The 21,346-nt window shown below is 35.0% G+C and overlaps 1 protein-coding gene across 1 annotated transcript; it reads left to right on the top strand.

Moving 5' to 3' along the window:
* Window positions 1-9,227: 9,227 nt before the first annotated feature.
* Window positions 9,228-13,450, top strand: LOC135218694 (adhesive plaque matrix protein-like). Its single transcript, XM_064255143.1, has 2 exons — window positions 9,228-9,353; window positions 12,554-13,450. Exons 1-2 carry the CDS (start codon window positions 9,228-9,230, stop codon window positions 13,448-13,450), a joined length of 1,023 nt encoding a protein of 340 aa, XP_064111213.1.
* The last annotated feature ends 7,896 nt before the right edge of the window (window positions 13,451-21,346 follow it).

Genomic DNA, 21,346 nt, shown 5'->3' with positions numbered 1-21,346 from the left:
GTTTTGACCCTGATGATGTGACAAAGGGTCACGAAACGTAGGAATCGGCTTGTTTTCCTGCAACCTTTGCTTTTAACACACACACACACACGTGTGTAATGTATATATATATATATATATATATATATATATATATATATATATATATATATATATATATATATATATATATATATATATATATATATATATATATATATATATATAGACACACACACACACACACACACACACACACACACACACATATATATATATATATATATATATATATATTATATATATAAATATATATTATGTATATATGTATACACACACACAAACAACATTATTCATACAAGAAAGTAATGGTCAAGGAACATGTATTGCATAATATCAGCGTTTCCTCGTGTCCTGAGGCCAAACGAATCGCAAGAATTATATTGTCTTTTGCGAAAGATACTTCTCCTTCGTCTATCGTGCTTTAACAAGTGAAGAAGACCTTTAGGGTGTGTACATACGGTCGGGGTACGCTCCTCATTTTGCTTTGAAATTCTGCTAAATCTGTTTGTTCTGAGAACATGTTTTTAGCGAGAGCGAACCTGACGTATATTGTATTCTTTTCCAATTGTACCAACTTCATGAATTTGTTTCCAGCGGAAGCTGTGAGGATATGAGATACGAAATTATGGATATTAAATTGTATATGGTATTGTTTGTATTACGATTATAATTTCCTTATTTGCAACTGAAAATAAGTTTCGTCAACGTCTTCTCAAGTATCTTCTCTGAGATAATGATTTTTCTGTGTAGCTATATAATAGTTATAGGTATATATTAACCAACCGCCGTTTATATTATCACTATCATTAAAGTTACCACAGCTTCTTAAGCCATTAACATGATTTAGGAAGCTTTGAAATGTTCTGTACCGTAAAGGATGTCAAAATCTAAGGAAACATTTTTACCTAACAGCTTTCTTATATTCATTTTATTTCGTACATGAAGTTCATCATTTTGTTATCCACAATAATAGTGACTGAACTTATTTAACGTTTTCCTGTAATGTTGCTTCGCTCTTCTCGCCAATATATATTCAGACAACAATCACACCTGTCAGGACACAGACACTCCCAGATCTCATTAAATTGCCGACAGGTAATCCGGTGTTAAAAGTTAACTTAGCTAATGTTGAGGGAGAAGAGGTATAAGGCTGTTTTTCCACTCCCGCTCTATTTCCGAAACCAGTTTCGATAGGGGCTAACAAACATCTTTTGCTAAATCATTTGATTTGACGGGGAAAAAATTGTAGTAATCGAAAGAACAGATGAATCGATATAGGAAATATGGAAATAGCTCCGTTGTGGAAGAGAATAATGTTTACCAAAAGATCAAAACACCCTTTAAAAGTAAGGAAGGTTATACTCGAGTGGTATAGAGTAAAAAGTAGATGCATTAAAAAGGGTTGTAATACACAGATGTTCGGGCATTCCATTGGGGTGGGAGGGATGTGTATTTCTGGTGATAGAAGTTCACTCTCGACGTGGTTCGGAAGTCACGTAAAGCCGTTGGTCCCGTTGCTGAATAACCACTGGTTCCATGCAACGTAAAAACACCATACAAACAAACAATACACAGATGTTAGTGAACCATCTTCGTAAGAAAAAGTAACAGGAAATGCTGGGTTCAGTAAAATCGTGGAGACAATAACTGTTTATCCTTCAATCACTATCATGAATCACTGCGTTGGTTCATACTTAAAGAAGAAGGACAAAGGGCAGATACTAGAGAAGTGTTACTCACCGACGCTGAATGAACATTATCGGAGTTGGAAAATTAATAGAAAAAAAAAGGCGAGAAAGTTGATTACAGCTTGTAAGTTTCTTAACTGTGCAAACAAATGTAAAAAGTAAGCAAGTAAGCGGCCCGGGAGAATGGCCGTTGTTATTTGAACCGTAATTTTAGAAATTTGCGACTATTTTGAAGCGTCGGTGCCTAAGTGATAAAGAAGATGCACCTTTTACTTAAACTAAAAACCTAAACCGTTTATGATCCTGTTCCGTCGTCCCCGTTCCCAGGAAATGGTAAACATTGTAAATAATAATTTGAATAACGAAGCGTAATGTGTTAAGCTTGCATCTCATCACTAAGATATATTAATGGGTTTGACGTCATCGTGACATGACGTGAAACAAAAAGCGGATGCATAATTATCATTTAACCTGCCCAAGAAAGAAAGAATTATGTAGGATAATTACGCTTCTCATTCGTAATTATTACGTGAGCTGTGAACGATGATATTAATATATCCGAATTATGTGTGTTTGCAATGACAGGCGTCGAATTAAAGGAAATTAATTTCTAAATATAATTTACAAAGGGATTCACGGCATTATATATATATAATATAATATATATATATAATTATATATATATATATATATATATATATATGTGTGTGTGGTGTGTGTGTGTATATATAGTATATATATCTATATATATATATATATATATATATATATATATACTATATATTATATTATATACTATATATATATATATATTACATATATAAAATCACAAAAGTAAGCACGTGATTTTTGTTTAACAGCAAAAGCCACAGGGAAAATTTTTTTAAAAAATGAAAAGACAGAGTGCCAAGTACTTTCGTGTATTTACCACATCTTCGGGTAAATACACGAAGCGTACTTGGCACTCTGTCTTTTCATTTTTTTTTAAAAAAACCCTTTTTTTTCCCTGTGGCTTTTGCTGATATATATATATCTATATATATATATATATATATATATATATATATATATTTATACATATATATATATATATATATATATATATATATATATATATATATATATATATATATATATATATGCTTCAATTCACTCATCCTGAGTATTAATGCCCTTTGTTATCAAAACAGTAATTAAATTAGTAGCTATAAATTTCGTCTTCAGTCACGTTAGGAACTGAGAGCTAGTGTCTCTCCTCTTATTCATTGAAAATTAGAATTTCAGGTGAAATACTTGTCATTTTTCTCGCTCTGGTTTTATGTTGTTTCTTTGTTTTGCGCGACAGTCAGAATGGCGTGCCGTGTCCCTTGTTCTCTTAGACTGAAATCGTTTAACAGATCTACGATGTCCCTGGTAATTGAATTTTCTGTTCTGTCGTCATTGCCCCTTTTCTCTCTTGGTGGTATTCACGCTGTTGGAGTATGTTGCTGCTTCCTCTTTGATTTTTTGTTTTACGGAGCTCTCTCTTCTTTTGAGTCGTCAAATTTAAATTTAACCCGAGTGTTTTCCTTTATTACTCCATTTTTAATGGAGCTTTACCGGTCCAGCTCTCACACCCTCCCCCCCCCCCCCCCCCCCGCCCCCCCCCCACCATGATTTCTCTTTCGACAACGTTATACTTGCTTTGCTGCTGTCATTTCCTAGATAAACAGTGAATATAAACAGTGAATATAAACATTAAAAAAAAAAGTTTAGTGCATCTTGAAATGGATCAAGAAGACAACAGAAACCACATTTCTAAACGAATAAATTGAATGTATTGTGGCTCTGATTCTAATTTGTATTCATGTATAAAACACCTTAATAACAATAATTTCCGTTTATTTGTTTTTAGCTAACCCCAATCATTATTATTAAGTAAAGATACAAAAAGGAAAACCAAATGAGATCGAAAGGCAGCCAGATAACAGTTGCATTTTCACTCGAGATTAACTCAAGAGGAAGAATGCAAAGCGCTTGTAGTACTTGAACAAGGTGTTTTCAGATCGGGAGAGAAATCGAAGCTGTCATTCCCAAGTATTCGGGAGTTAATTAAGGCAGGAATTTGTCTTTACTGTGGCAGCCGCTTTTTTTTTTTTCTAACAGGTTCTCGAATCTCTAAATTAGATTTATTTTTGGTTCTGGTTACCGATTGGCCATTATGGAAAATCCATAGCATTAATTCCATTTAGTTATTAGTAGAATATATGAACTCCAAATAGTTGGTGTGAATATTTTTAAATACAGTTCCACTAGGAGTTCTTCCATAGTAGTTAGATGTAATAGTATTACGAAGTTACAACTCATCCACATTGTCGCAGAATCTGCTGACAATAATAAAAGGTTCATGAGAGATAAAATGCTAAAATCTAGGTTAATGACGTCACTGCATACTTAAGGGGGACAATGTTCCGCACCAACAGATTCCACAGCCAAATGAGTCAGTGGTATACAAATGTTGATAAACAGTGTGACAAAAGCAATACAAACACCAAAGAAAAACCTCATAAAAGTATTGTTGTTGCAACAGACAATCATACCTGAATTTTTCAGATGATATATATCTGTAAAGAGCATATTGTGAATTAAATTATATTTTAGAGGCTAAAGTAACTATACACAGACAAATACATTAGTTTCATTAACGCGAGTTGATTACATCGTTATCGCACTGGATGTGTTTACTGAAATAACAGTAAATCTACTACAATGATTAACGAGTTTATTTAAGGAATTCAAATTATTTGACAATGAAGAAGCAATCAAAGAAAAAATATAAAGCAACGGAGTTGCCATAAAACAATTCTTTTTATAGTTTAACATAACTGAATTTAGCTTTCTTTTTAAAAGCTATTTCTCAGATAATTAATAATACAAATATTTCCCAAGAAAATAGACGTGATTTGGAAAAAGAGACCCAAAATTGAACTATTAATAGTCTTAGTGCCCATAGCAAGTTTCATACTGGGTTTGGGAGACAGACTGAACTGATAGTGTAGCAATACTCAAATGCTGCAAAGAATGAAGAAAGAAAGAAAGAAAGAGGAGGAGGAGGCGGAGGAGGAGGAGGAGGAGGAGGAAACAGTTTCAATAAATACTATTATTCACTACTACTGTTAATATTTTTTACTAAAGCCAGGCCTTAGAGAACCGGAATCCCATGTGGCTATAAATGCTACTGATTCTATTACTAGTTCTACGTTTAAGTTAACTTTTATTTTACTACCGCCGGCGGTAACGTATAATCGCAACACAACTTGCATCAACTATTTCTATTCACAACATGACAGTGACGGTGTGGCGGTGCTGTCCTTGAGTCCCAGTGTCAATCACAGAAAATTCTGGAAGTGTCATATCTTCGTGAAAGAGGTTTTCTGCTACTCACAGCCCTCGGCTAAACAGCGGTTCTGTTGCGTCGGTGTCTGGCTAAGCCGAGAGATATTTAAATTGGGATGGTTAAAACAAAGCAGACCCGATGGAAAAGAGAAATAATGTTGGTGAGGTTATACTAGATTCACAACAATTATGCTTTTTATAAAAAAAATCACTCCTCATAAAAGAACCAAGATGGATGACGGTCTTGTGAGCACATCCTTATATCTTTTAAGTTACAATGACTTCATTGGATCCTGACTGACATTACACGTGACTTTTAGAAGTTCAAGAGTTTGCAATGTTAATTAAATGGCAGGAACTGGACAGTGTGACATATACATAGATATTTACTTGGGAAATGATTCTTTAAATCTGCGGGTTGCTTCCCCCCCCCCAAGGTGTTGGGGTCTTGACTCTCAGGGTCACCCAGCTTATTACAAGAATTTTTAATAAAATTAGCAAAGAGAGAGACGGAGAGAGTTATGGTCATGATGCTAGTGGTTATATATACAATAAATCCACCACAGACTGAAAGATAGGACACTTCCGTGTTCATCGTAGTAGAAATTGGGGATTTCAGTATGTATAACTTTTCGTAGTAGTAATTTGATTTCAAGTAAGTTTCAGTCTTCAGCAAATGAAATCTGCATGACATTATCAAAGAAGCAACCCTGAAGTCTCACCTTAATTCACTAACTTTGTTCATGCAGAGTTCACGAAATTAAAAGATAACTTCTGATGGAACCTTTGTGAAGTTTGTTTCACCTCCTACGCTCCGATACTGTAGAGTGCTTTACAAAGATTAATTCGGGGAAATCTATCACATTTCTCGACATATTTATCATCTCGTATTATGACAATCTTGAAACAGCCTGCGCTCAGATTAAACATTTACCATCTTCAAAATGTAATATCTTACTCAACATAACCTACGGAACTCAATGGGCAATGTAGATGGAAATCCTGTACTCATATATGTGTTGCTGTTAACGTTGATACGTTTTGCAAGTCCTCTCCCGATTCCTAACTTAAAAACACAATATTACCGTCAACAATAGCAGCATCCTCGATACCATGCTGTTAAAAGAAATGCTAATCCGCTAATTCCATCTCTTACCTCAACGATAGCACAACAACTTCCTCAATTCCCTTTCATCTCTTGTTTCATCTGTTCCTTAAACGAAGATGGGGAAATTAAATCCTCACATATCGCAGTGTTTCTCGGTCTTCATTAGCGCGTTTCATCTCGCCTTGTAAAGAGTTCTGTGTTTCTGATTATGCCGTTGACGTGGGAGACAACCGTCTTGGGAACTGCGTTCTTATAATCCCATTAACGTTGGGACACTTCGTCTCACTTGCAACTGAAAACTAGGAAAGGAGAAAGCATATTTAAGCAGATCGTTGTGTGCGTTCTCGGTTAGGAAGTCAAGGGTATACGCGTCTCCATAATATTATCTTTCCTCGTTTTATTGTCATTTGCTTGACAGTGACTGAATCTAATACTTTCTCCTTTATAAATCTCGAATCAGTCCTCGGTGATTTTGTAATGATCGGTGTTGAGTGAATGAGATTGGAAAGCAGACCACTTGTCATTCTGTTGCTAGGATTGTCTTGCTAGTTCATTGCCAGTAGGAGTCTAAATGGTTGGGTAATTTTGTCTTGCCCTAACCTCCTAAATTGCTTTGGACAACCTGGTCGATAATTATCTGCAAGCAGACAAGAACACTTCTTGGGAAAAGTGTTTTTTATTTTTACCAAATTCTTGGCCGGGGGATTTTATCACAAAGTTTCAAGAGAATATGTGCAGCTTGTTTTATGCAATGTTTTCATCTTATACATAGTTCCCGCAGTCTGATTTGTGTCACGTGACCTTCTCGGCGACGCCGTGTTTATTGGCAAGCTGTAATAGACAGCTCTTTTCAATTTGTTATGTGTATGTCTTATGTTACATTTAAGTAAACAATTTCTTATGTCATTAATTTGTGTAGCAATGAGTACAGCTTCATTTCTAGAGCATACATGAAAATAAAGAGGTTGTTTTATTCGCTTGTTTCCAGCATGTTGCCATATTTGTTTTGATTTAAAATAAAATGGCACAACAGATTCACGCAGATTAGAAAGCTATCAAGCCACATCAGCAAATTTGTCGATAACCGGAAATTCTTCATTTTCTGTCATTAGGGTTTGTTTCCCGGGACCCCGGACAATTTTCAAGGTTTAATAATCACGGGATATTTTTGCACATCCCGGGAAATCCCGGCATAAATTGAAGTACAAAAATAGGGACACATTTGACTGCAGTTTATATAACTGTACAATCAGACAATTTCCGTCATTATTTGTATGATAATAATGATAGATGTCTAGATTATGTCACTGTTTTGATATTTATATAAAATATATTTTCAGTGAATTGTATTTTCCCATCAACAGCACCTTGCTAGTTGCAAAATTGCAAGTTGCAACACATTTGCAAGATAAGGCCTGTCAGATAAATCCGTGGACGGAAACTAAAGCGTCTATAGAGGACAGAGATATAAAACCGTGACAGAATAATCATGTACAAGTTTGCAGATTTTTCAAGGGGAACATATTCCTTCTCTATCATGTGGAAACGTAGTATTACTGTATAGTGTTTACCTAATGCTATATTTTGTATATTTGGGACGGTATATATATATATATATATATATATATATATATATATATATATATATATATATAATAATATATATATAACATATATATATATATATATATATATATATATATATATATATATATATATATATATATATATATATATTACTACTTCTAGGGCAAAATTTTTCACGGATACAACATTCATTGAATAGAATGGCTTTTTTCACTGTTAACCAGCTTTTTAAATTGCTTCATATTTCTAATTATTTTCTTTACTTCATTGTTCAGGTTACTAATGGACACATAGTAATGGGGTTCTTCCATTTACTCCAGTATTTTTACACGCGACAGCTGTTTCGTCAACCTATACATATTGACGTTATCAAGCGTACTGATACAAATATGAGCCTACATGCGTTTTGTGACGTCATGAGGACGGAAAGGTAGACAAAATTGCCAGTACCTAGTTTTAAGTATTTACAAAAGACTATAGTGGAAACATAAAATAAGACAAATAAATAAATATGTTAACAACAGAAATTATATAAAAGTTGAAAGTAAGTTATTATATACACATTATACATAAATATATATTAATTACTTATGTTTTTTTTTTTTTTTTATTTATTTTATTTAATATATATATATATATATTATATATATATATATATATATATATATATATATATATATATATATATATATATATATATACTATATACGATATATATATATATATATATATATATCTCTATATGTATATATATATGTGTTGTATATATATATATATATATATATATATATATATATATATAATATATCTATATATCTATATATATATATATATATATATGTCTGTATATATATATATCATATATATATTCTATATATATATATATATATGTATATATATATATATATATATATATATTTATATATATATAGTATATATATATATCTATATATATATATATATATATATACACGCATACATACACATATATATGTATACATATATTGCATATTTACACACACGTATATATGCATACATATTACATACCTGCTCAAATATAAATTCATATCGATTGATCTTTTTGCATAGATTGTCCTTGTAGATTTTAGGCAAATGCCAAATAACGTGTTGAAAAACAGTGTATGCTGGAATTAAATGTTAGGTGGAATGAATAAGACAGTCAATCTACGATAATATTTCTGCATATCTAGTAATGTTAAGCACATCAAAAACCTGAAAGGGAAATAGGTATAATGTGCAATTCTATAGAATTGAAAATCCCGGGAATTCTCGGGATCCCGGGATTGGGAGTAATTTTATCCCTGAAGGCCGGGACAGAGAAAAGGCTCCAAAACGACAATCGTTACTCCACATGTATCCTTACATAAGAAAATTTTTCGTGTAAGTTCCACGTCAATAGGTGACAGATGGGAATTTCCCCTTGTGAAACTGGGAATGTTGATTTGGGCACAGTAGCAGCCAACACAGTCAGTAATGTCAAATCCCGGGTCAGCCAGAATAAGGTCTCCACTCTCCAGCCAGGCAGTAACCCAGTAAGTAACGTCCTCAGCAGTTCTTTCTCTGTGATGTGTAAGAAACAGAACCTTGGGGTGTGATTCCAACCAGAAATTTGACTGCACTGTAATGTTTGTATGCTGGCCAAGTTTTGTGCCCACGCCATTAAATTCTTTCGTCGCTGAATTGGAATTTCGAAGCAGTCCATGACGCCAGCTGTTTTTTGATGGAAATTTTTCGAAACTCCATGGGCGTGGTTTTCCTCAATTCCTCACGAGTTGACCCGTATATCTTGTGGTGAAGTCTAACATAAAGAACATGAATGTATACAAGAAAAAATCCAGGAAGCAGTTGAAGTTGAAGTTTGGAATCGATAAGCCAAGTCGTTAAGTGGTGTTTGAAGTTCCATGCGAGAGGTTGTCATTAATAAGCTCTCAAATTTACCAAGATCAAGTCTTGTTGATGATGAATACGGATGTATGTTATGTCATACAGATAGAAAATCAATGTAATCCAATCAGCATAAGTTAACTGGATACGTCATAGTTTCAGTGTCAATGACATGATAATATATACAGTGTGGTGCAATGTAATATGATCCATAAACCTCGTACTTGGAGAGAATCGTGAATGATTGTTTGCACATCTGATGTGTGCAAAATAGCTTCACAGAGCTGATTTGTCTAAATACGTGGCAAATACCACTCAATACATGAGTATGGTATACTACTGTGTTCTGAGCAAATTCATGCTTGTTTTAACGACGTCTCCTTTCTGTTGATTCTTGACAGCCATAATCTTCGCCTCTCTTCTGACAATTGTTTGGCTTTTCCTCATTCGTGTAACCTTATGACAGGTGCTGTATCGAATCCATGTTTCGCTGAGCCTCCTGCACGATTTGCACAACCATTTACCCAACAAGAAACAACTATTTTTGCGCTTGAACACGCTAGTCGCTCATTACACAGCTGAGCTGCCCACAGCTTGCTAACAAACATTGCGAGTGCTTTGGAAATGCCCGGATGCTATGACGTCATGTGAGAACTACGTATATATAGAGTACTATTCTTTATATGCTACATTTATTTCCATGGTTTGCCTTAGAGCATCCATGATAAGGGTACAGCTAGTGGAAGCTTCATGAACTGATTATTTCATACTTATTAACGAATACAGTAAAAGCGGCGCTTCCCTTACGAAGGAAAGTATAAAATTAGCAAAGGAAGTTGACATAGTTTATTATATATATATATATATATATATATATATATATATATATATATATATATATATATATATATATATATTATATATATATATATATTATGTATATATATCTATATATATATATATATATCAGATGTTAAACGTAATTTTTCAGTTTTTAGTCAACCTTGTGATTTTGTTAACATTTAATATTAAAGACATTTAGTATTTAAGTATTATTTTTAAGGAAATTTGTATTGTATATATTACGAAAGTTGAAGTTTTAGTGTGGTGATTTTGCGCCTCCTCCCCCCCGCTCGTTAAAATTTTTCTTTTTGAATTACCCTTTTAACACTCGTATCTTTTTGTTTGGTTTACGTTTGGGTACGTGACTGGAGCCCTCGGTGAAGGAGGTGAGAAGAGACAGAGCGAGTGTTTGGGCAGACAGTTCGGGCTATCTACAGAGGCTGTCCTTTTTTTTGCTCTGCAGCTGCCGCTCTTAATATATTTTATCGACGCTTTTGGGAGTACTTTGAGCCGCCCTTCGCAGGTACACATCTGGCCACCTGCGGTGTTGTGTACGCTGTACTTTGAGTGCTGTCCTTCGCAGGTACGCTTCCGGCCACCTGCGGTGTTGCGTCCTGCTTGTATTGCAGGTGATTTGTGCCACCTGCGGCCTTATCTTGCTGCCACCTCCGTGGAAGATTTTTCCTGAGTGTTAGAAGCATTTGCTTTTCCAGGACGTCTTGGTTATTGCAGCTGTGGGGGCCTTGATGCCCGTCAGAAGTCAAGTAGGGAGACAGATCCCAGGTAAGCGTTCCTTTTTGTATGGTCGTGCAGGACCTCTCGACTCCTCCTTCCTGGTGCTTCTGTACTCCCCTGTTAGCAGAGTTCTGAAATTATTTGGATCACGGCCTACTGTAAGGCAAGACCTTTTGTTATTAGTCCTGGATCACGGACTCCCCTTCTGAGTGTGAGAGAGAGTTTTGGTTATTATTATTTGAACATATATAGTTATATCTTATAATGAACTGTTGACAGTTGGAATTTGTTGCCCCTTTTGATTGTTGGTTATAATTATTCTTATGATGTTAACAGCCTCGTGGCTTTTATATTTGTTATATTATAAGTTTAGATTATCAAACATAGGTAGGAGATTAAGTGTTTTCTCCCTGTTACTCTTCGCCTTCCTTCCTATCCTATTTAGTTATAGGTATTGGTTATTTTATTCATTTTGATCTGGCCAGTTATATTGCATATTTTGTTGTATTTGCATTCATGTGTTTCTCTATTATCTCTGTTTAGGGCTTAGTTTTAGTAGTTAGGAATCCCAAGGGATTATTTAAGGACTAGAAATTGTCCTTGGCAGTCACAAGGTTGACTTGATGATTTTTGTTTGTTAATAAATATTGTTGAGTTTTCCTGAGTGTTTTCGCCTCCATTGACCATCTTTTCTTGCTGGATACTCTGTAACAACACTGAGTATACATCCTTTAATGCATACAAACCTGCACCACGCCCATCAAGGGTCGTAACATATATATATAATATATACTATATATATATATATATATTAATATATATATATATATATATATATATATATATATAATTATATAATATATATATATATATATATATATATATATATATATATATATATAATATATATATTAGATTTTTGTAAAAAATGTTATGAGAATGTGATGAACTGAATTTTTTTTTCGTTTTCTTGTAGGAACCTCATATTTCTGATAACGATTTTCGATGAAATGGCTGTTCGTGTATAATGACATGTTTATACACATACTGTAGGTTTTTACAGTTGCCCAAAATACATCAGTTATGTATAGCACAAATACCTTACCTTACCGCTGCGCCATATCCTCCAGGACGCTGGCAACCATGGATCTCCTCTCCTGTGTGTCACTTGTAGCTCGTATTGGCTGCACTGCGTTTGTCAGTCTCGCCAAATCATCCAAGTATTTTCTCTTGGTCTTCCCCTCCCTCTCCTACCCTCTTGTCATTCCAGTCAGTGCCAGATTCTCCAGACTACCCTCTGTCATTCCAGTCAGTGCCAGATTCTCCAGACTACCCTCTGTCATTCCAGTCAGTTCCAGATTCTCCAGACTACCCTCTGTCATTCCAGTCAGTGCCAGATTCTCCAGACTACCCTCTGTCATTCCAGTCAGTGCCAGATTCTCCAGACTACCCTCTGTCATTCCAGTCAGTGCCAGATTTTCCAGACTACCCTCTGTCTTTCCAGTCAGTGCCAGATTCTCCAGACTACCCTCTGTCATTCCAGTCAGTGCCAGATTGTCCAGACTACCCTCTGTCATTCCAGTCGGTGCCAGATTCTCCAGACTACCCTCTGTCATTCCAGTCAGTGCCAGATTCTCCAGACTACCCTCTGTCATTCCAGTCAGTTCCAGATTCTCCAGACTACCCTCTGTCATTCCAGTCAGTGCCAGATTCTCCAGACTACCCTCTGTCATTCCAGTCAGTTCCAGATTCTCCAGACTACCCTCTGTCATTCCAGTCAGTGCCAGATTCTCCAGACTACCCTCTGTCATTCCAGTCAGTGCCAGATTCTCCAGACTACCCTCTTGTCATTCCAGTCAGTGACAGATTCTCCAGACCACCTCTGTCATTCCAGTCAGTGCCAGGTTCTCCAGACTACCTCTGTCATTCCGCCAGTTCCAGATTCTCCAGACTACCCTCTGTCATTCCAGTCAGTTTCAGATTCTCCAGACTACCCTCTGTCATTCCGCCAGTGCCAGATTCTCCAGACTACCCTCTGTCATTCCAGTCAGTGCCAGATTCTCCAGACTACCCTCTGTCATTCCAGTCAGTGCCAGGTTCTCCAGACCACCTCTCCTCATTGTGTGGCCAAAGAACTTGTACTGCTTTTCGTGCACTGCTTGCATAAATTGTCTATTTTCCCCATCATGATCAGTAAGTACTGCCTCACTTGTCAGTCAAGCTGTTCAAGGTAATACCTTTACCATTCTCCTCCACAACCACATTTCCGTAAGTCCAGCCTCTTCACCAGTCCTCCAGAGGAAGTCCAACTCTCAACACCATATAATAATGTTGAGCAAATTTTGTAGGTTTTCATCAAATTCTTTCTTGTTCTGATTTATAGTTTTCGTTTAGTTAGGAAGTGTTTCATATCATTGAATGTTTTCTTTGCCATTCCCATCCTTTTCTTATCGTCTACCTCCACATCTTGCGTCCTCTGTGATCATACTGCCGAAATACCTAAAACTATTAATTTGTTTGACTATTCGGTTCCCACAACGCAAGTTAACTCTTGGAACTGGTAATCTCTTGGATATGACCAAACACTGTTTTCTTTACGTTGATGTTCAATTCTTTCCTTTCATTTGCCTGCTTTCCTTAAAACAGCATGACTTTACAACTTCTCTGGGTCCACTACTACTACCGTATCATCTGCGTATCTTATGCTATTGATATTTTGTCCTCCAATCCATATAACTTCACAATCTCTTATATTCCTCATCATCATTTCTCCATATAAGGAGAAAAGTCTGGTGACAAGACAAGCAATGTAAAAGATTCCTCTCTGATTTTATTGCTACTGGGTACTCAGCAGAGAATGAAATGGCCACATTAATGAATTCCCTGTTTATTTGATAAGATGAAAGACTTAACAGTTAACGATAACATACAGACGCCCATTCATTAAGGTGGAAAAGCGTACATATTGCATCATGCGTGTTGTTATCACTTGTCACTGAGCAATCATTTTATCAGATAAGATTAGATTTCCGAAATTTCCAGGAAGTGTCATGTAAATAAGAAAGGTAAATATATATATCAGTATCTCAGAAATTTGTGAAGTATTTTACCTAAACAAGTGACATGATAAGAAAATAAAGCGAGCACTTGAGAATGTTTTATAAATAAAAGTGTTTGGGAAATTGGACTATTTCTCTTTCAGTTAAAATAGTTCAAGGTATGTGACATGATCTGAAAGTTTTGAGTACCTCAGGTCATCGCACGTTATTTTTTATACTAGCTATATTCAGTGTTCAAGAACAACCCCCCACCCCCCCCCCCCCCCCCCCCCTTCCGCCCCCTCTCTCTTTCTCTCTCTGCTAAATTGTAATTGTAAAAATCAGAACAAAGAAATTTGTAAATAATTATAGGTAATTTTCCCTTCAAAACTTTCGAATTTAAGTAAAAAACCAAAAGGCCCTCACTATTCTCCGATTATAAAGAACATCAGCGCCAAAGTTAGCCGACTATTTTATTTATTTGTTTATTGATTTTTTTCTGCATGTTTGCTCCACGGTAGCTATTAAAGTCAGTAAAATTATAGCTATTCTACATCATACTAAAATTGATACGTAAGATACTCTTACATCACTGAACGAAGTGTCATAGTTCTGAACAACTATGAAGAAAATATTCCAATTCTCATTTATTACAATTCTACTTAATGTTCCAGTCACTTGAATATAGACGCCGTTACGCAAGTAATTTATAAACAGAACCAGCGCCGCTATTTCCGTCAGATCTTTTGAATTTTCTAACAATAGAAGTTGAAGTCCCTCTCCTCTTTTGATCAGTGATTAGAATGGCACTGAATCAGGTTACCAGGACATCAAAGAGCCAGTTTGATAAGTGAGTCCTACCGCACTATTATAGGGCAGTCATAAATTTCCTATTGATTTTAGTGTGATGACTGAACCGGAGTCCATTTGTCTTGATTAGCTGCAGCCAACAGCTTTAAAACTTGAGCTTTCTTTCGCCTGATACGCTCAAGGGGTATTGATTCGTCCACTCATTGTTATATAATTACGTCCTTGCCTGCCTATGTTATATACATCTGAAGATATTATTATCTTTATATATATATATATATATATATATATATATATATATATATATGTATATATATATATATATATATATATACTATTCATTATATACATATATATATATATATATATATAATATATATGAAGAAAACATGATGTCACGTAGCGGGAAACGAACCCGCCCGATGCCATATCCCGAGGAGGTCACCTTGCGACCTCACCATGAGAACAGCTTGTTCTTAATATGTGTATATATATATATATATATATATATATATATATATATATATATATATATATATATATCAAATGTCCTTTAATATCTAAATTCACTTTACCTCCCAAATGATATTTTTCATATATGTACCGAAGGGGAATTTTTTAATTGATAATAATTTCGTCCCCCCATGGGATCGAACCACCGTCCAAGTGGACGGGGACGAAATCAGGACGGTCAGTGACGCTATCCAATCAGCCAACAGAGACGCTATAAGTTCATATCGATTTCTGACCTTACAAGTCACCCTCGATCTTGGTGCTTTCGTATTAGAATCGATATGAAACCCCGTCTACCATGTTGGCCATTCGTTGCATTCGAGCGTTTGACAGCACGTAGCCTTTTGTTATGAATAATTATCACATCGAACCGTGATCCATTTATATATCAATTCAAGCTTGTAGCTTGAATTGATATATAAATGGATCACGGTTTCGATGTGATAATTACTATCATATATATATATATATATATTATATATATATATATATATATATATATATATATATATATGTATGTATGTATGTATGTATATATATATATATATATATATATATATATATATATATATGTATATATGTATATATGTATATTATATATATATTTATATATGTATATATGTATATATATAATACGTGTGATTGTGTATGTATGTATATATTATACATATATATACTAGACCACCTGTGACCTTAATGTTGAAAATTTCGTGCCAGTTAAGGCCTGTCTACGCTAGGAAACATTGTTTGCAAACTGTTTGCAAACAAATTTTACCGTATATTTGATTCCCATCCCGAATGGAAAACATTTAGTGTTTCTGTGTGTTTATGTATATATACAGTATAATGGGGGTAATTATTGTTTATGTTATATTGTATAAGCATATATGTTATATACCATACACATTTATTACATTATAGTTTTATATATATATATATATATTATATATATATATATATATATATATATATATATATATATATATATATAACTATATATATATAATAAAATATATTTTTGTACTGTATGTGTGTACAGGGTGTAACACGAGTTTCCCCAAATATTGTGGGAAATGAAAGAAAAAGTTATTCTGAGCAGAAAATCTTTTCAGACCATATTAGGCTTCGTCGGTGAGGGAAATTTTTTTAAATAACTGTTATATCTATCTATCTATCGCTGCTCTCATGCGATAGAAGGTGGTAAAGGGAGGTCGGTGCATCCTGGGATGTTGGGTGGTCGGGGGTTTGGGGGGAGCATAGAGAATGAAGATGAAGCGAATAGGCCGATGTGAATAAATTACCTCCCAATCAAGTGTATTATTTAGATTTTGAAGAAAAAAATGCATGCATCATTGAATCCATATTCCTCCCCATAAATGGTATTTATCGGACAGCGATAAAAAAGAAAAAAGGGAAAGGAGAAGAAGCCTAATTTAATCTCCCCGCCATCAAAGGTAGGCTTTTTCTTTCTCTTATCCCTCCTCGAGTGGATTAAAATAGCTAAGTAGATTACATAGGCTACTGCACCGACAAGCAACCTGACAACAGGCCTTAACACACACACACACACACACACTCTCTCTCTCTCACCACATAAAAAGGCATGGTTTTCCTAGGCAACAATGTTTAATTATAGAACAACGTGTAGATGGGGTTAAAATCGAAATTTTTTAGTCGAATAATTAAGATAAAAACAGTTATGATAAATAAATAAAATTCTGATCGAAAGAATTAATCTATAAATTCCACTAAATTCGCCATCGTTATGAACAATATTAATGCTCACCTAATCTTCAATAGAAGTGACACAAAAGAACTGTCAATGTGAGAAGGACGTATATGTTCCACAGAGTCTTTAACCCTTCAACCGCCCTTTCAGATTCAAAGCAATGGTTCCTTTCACACTTCCTGATGGTCAGGAATCCTCTTAAATCCGCGAAGTAATTCTCTCGCTTCAAAATCTAGAAAGTTTAAATATCCTACAGAAAAGCCACAGGTATAATCACTACGTTGAAATAATAGCCAATAAGGCTGTTGGTATCTCTGTGAGAGAGTAGCATCTAAATGCTGTACTTCCTGTTATAATTTAATCTAAATGATAACTTCGCCATTTTATTATTCACTTGATTTCCATTTTCATGAGAAGAAAATATTTTAATTCCGCGAATGACCAATAATGAAGCAGGTAATTCTTACTATTGGTTGATAACGGAAGGCTTATTTTATTTTAGGAGAACAGAGGTATCCAGGGTGTACTGGAATATACCAATTAAAAATAAACTAGAAGCGATCAATATTTGCACTCAAATGAAAAGTGTCCTTTCATTGGATGGTCGCGTAAAATACAGGGGCTATTTGGAAATCTTGGATTATTATAATTTTCTCATCAAAATATTGGCTTGCAAACATCATAATTATTTCGTTCAGAGCACCTTATCGTAGCATATTTCTGGTGGTTTCTGTTAAAAAAGTTAAGTACATCTTAGTTTTACCAGACCACGGAGCTAGTTAACAGCTCTCCTAGGGCTGGCCCGAAGGATTAGATATTTTTACGTGGCTAGGAGCCAACTGATTACCTAGCAACGGGACCTACAGCTTATTGTGGGATCCGAACTACATTATATCGAGAAATGAATTTCTATCACCAGAAATAAATTCCTCTGATTCCGTGTTGGCCGAGCCAAGAATCGAACTTCGGACCACCGGATTGGTAGCCGAGCGTAAAAACCACTCGTCCAACGAGGAACTAGTGGCTTCTATGACCTTCTAATGAATGTTTTTCGTTAAATACAAATATGTCAGGTTTTCTCATACTGACGAATTATCAGGCAACAATAAATGATGACAGGACGACTTAACCGTGATTTGTCATCCAGGAACGAGCAAGCGAGCAGACGAGACGACCAGAGATGCTCTGTTCCCCTTCAGTCTCACCTGGAACGACCAAGATCACTTTGACGACCCTTAATTAAGCATCAACAATGAGTCCTTAAGTTGTCTGTAGAGACTCGTTAAAGCGAGTTTAACTGCCGCTGACGTCATTGTGGATCATTTTGTAACTCCAAGTAGGACTCGGCAGGACGAATGCAATGTGTCGTAAATGAAGGAATCTGGGATGTAATGACCTTCACTCTCTCTCTCTCTCTCTCTCTCTCTCTCTCTCTCTCTCTCTCTCTCTCTCTCTTTTATAACTGAAGTGCATGAAATCACAAATTCATCTTAGTTGAAATTCAGCTCCTTTCATAATACCAAAACATTAAATTGAAAAATCATATCAGACTTTTAAAGTCCTGGCGGAAATCTACTTGCAAAGTTTACGGAAAAACATGATTATATAAAGTTTTGCAGTTTTCTTGAAGGAAATGTAATGATTAATAAGAAACACCGATTAGAGGCGTTTCTCGAATCTCTCGCAATTACCGAAATTTGTATATTTCAATGAATCTGTTGCATACATTTCGTAAATCTCTCCATGAGATTCTGGAGTATCATTTAAGACTAATGATAGTAAATGGTCCCTTAAACTGGTTCAGTTTTCTGACAATTAGTGTTGTTTAACGTATGTGAATAAATATTAGTATGCTCTGTTGTTAATACTCTTTAGTTTCTCATTTGGTTTCTATTTGAATTTTGTCCCTGGTTTCATCGGGTAAAATGAAGCTTAGCACAACAAAAAATAGAAAGATAATGAGCAGTGTCCTTCAAATCACGGCGGAAAAATTAAATCGACGCCATAAACTTTATTGTTTTAATATTTTAAATTGTTATTTCGTTTACTGTGTCCGTAATCTTCGCTATGTTATGAATGGTTAATCATTGACATACCCATTAGTAAATAATTTCCAAGAAGCATATCATTACTTTCATTTTTATGGGGCTGAATCAGTTCGTGAGCAAATACTCGCCTTACGGAATTGTTATCATTTCGGCACTTTGAGCCAAACTTTATGTATTATTAGCATTCAATAATCGACCATCAGAAGAATTAATAAAATGCCACATAGTGAACGAAAAAACAATATATTAGTTCGTTATTAATCTTCCTAATTCTTGAGCCTCGAAAACGCTACAGCTTAACGTCCCCAGAAAGAGATGAAATATTTTTAGAATGACAGGGTAAACAAAGAAGGGAAAAACAAATGGCAAAACTGAGGAAAAGAGATTCACCTTTTTCATTTGCAGCTGGGAAAGTAATATTCAATATATTGAAGTCATGGCATTTATGAAGACATTCCATATTTTCGTTTTCAGGCAAATCGTTATAGTGGAAAATTTGATCATGATGGTGTTGTAAGTATATGAAGAAAACTTGCCGCATATGAAGACAGTTAAATTGCTAGGAAGATAAGCATACTGAAAGAGAGAGAGAGAGAGAGAGAGAGAGAGAGAGAGAATATCTACTGTTAGGAGGCTATTACTACCAGTATTCCATTGTTAACACCAGACTTCGATCACATCATAGACTCCTGCAGTAATGCCATAATACATAATAATGTTGAAGTGCGGTCATAATAAATACACACACACACACACACACACACACGTATATATATATAATATATATATATATATATATATATATATATATATATATAATATATATATATATATATGTGTGTGTGTGTGTGTGTGTGTGTGTGTGTGTGTGTGTGTGTGTGTGTCCAGGTGCGTGTAAATCAAAACCCAGACTAGGAAGAGAAGTTTGGTGTATTTGTTTCTAAGCAAGGACAATTGAGACGGAGAGTTACAATGTGCATCTTTAGCAAATTGCTTCTGCATGTCTATCGATGTATACAGTACGCTGTCTCCTTACACTCTCACTGGCAAGGGCAAAATGTTCGTTGCTGAGAAAAAATCAAGGTAAAGACATATTTTCAGTATTTTAAAAGATTTCAAATAAACTCATTCTTGGAAGAATTGACGGAGAAGAGAACAGAGACAATCATGCCTGTAATGGGTAAATAAATTATCTATATTATAAGTCACACTTTTCTTGCTTTATTGAATTTGCACGCAGCGCCAAAACATCTGTTCGCTGTTCCCTTTACGGAAAAGGAAAGTGGCAAAATTGTTTTCGCGTAAAAAAAAAAAAAAAAAAAAAAAAAAAACTGGTCATCATCATCATAACCCTTTCCAACTACTCAAAGACATACCGAGCAAAGGCGAAGCAAACAGTTTGTTTTGTCAAAACCAGCACTTGTCTTAACTCTCGCAAGTTACGAGAGGCAGCAGCAAGTTAAGTTTGAGGCGACACGTTTCCAGAGCAAGTGATAATAATGGCCCAGATGGACGTCACTTCTGAAACCTCTCTCGGACATCAAAGATTTATGTCGTTGCATCTAATAATTATTTTTGTTTGAGAGTGCGTAGTTATTCATTGTGAAAGTTTCTCACAAAGGTGGGGAAGGTGTGTTCTCTCTCTCTCTCTCTCTCTCTCTCTCTCTCTCTCTCTCTCAATCCTATTACATTCCGTCGACGGAAACTCTCCACTGAACCTTGAAATTATGAATCAGATTTCTTCTGCCTGCGATTTTGGCTGTGAATATTCAAAGTTAAAATGCGATGGTTGCGGCAGCCATATATTGGTTAATTAAGCAAATGCATCTCATATGATTTGCACATTCTCATATGCATAAGATTCAGATCATTCACTTGACTAATAAATAAATAAAAAATATTTTTTTGACAACGTTTTATGCCTG

Source organism: Macrobrachium nipponense, chromosome 1 (assembly GCF_015104395.2).
Source record: "Macrobrachium nipponense isolate FS-2020 chromosome 1, ASM1510439v2, whole genome shotgun sequence".
NCBI classification, from domain to species: domain Eukaryota; kingdom Metazoa; phylum Arthropoda; class Malacostraca; order Decapoda; family Palaemonidae; genus Macrobrachium; species Macrobrachium nipponense.
This window is presented reverse-complemented; position numbering and strand designations above follow the sequence as displayed.

What these genes read in the sequence shown, in the direction of transcription:
- LOC135218694 (XM_064255143.1), top strand. Translation starts at nt 9,228, where the DNA reads ATGGGAATTTCCCCTTGTGAAACTGGGAATGTTGATTTGGGCACAGTA. An exon ending in TCCAGCCAGGCAGTAACCCA is followed by an intron (nt 9,354 to 12,553) that starts GTAAGTAACGTC and finishes TTGTCATTCCAG; the next exon opens with TCAGTGCCAGATTCTCCAGA.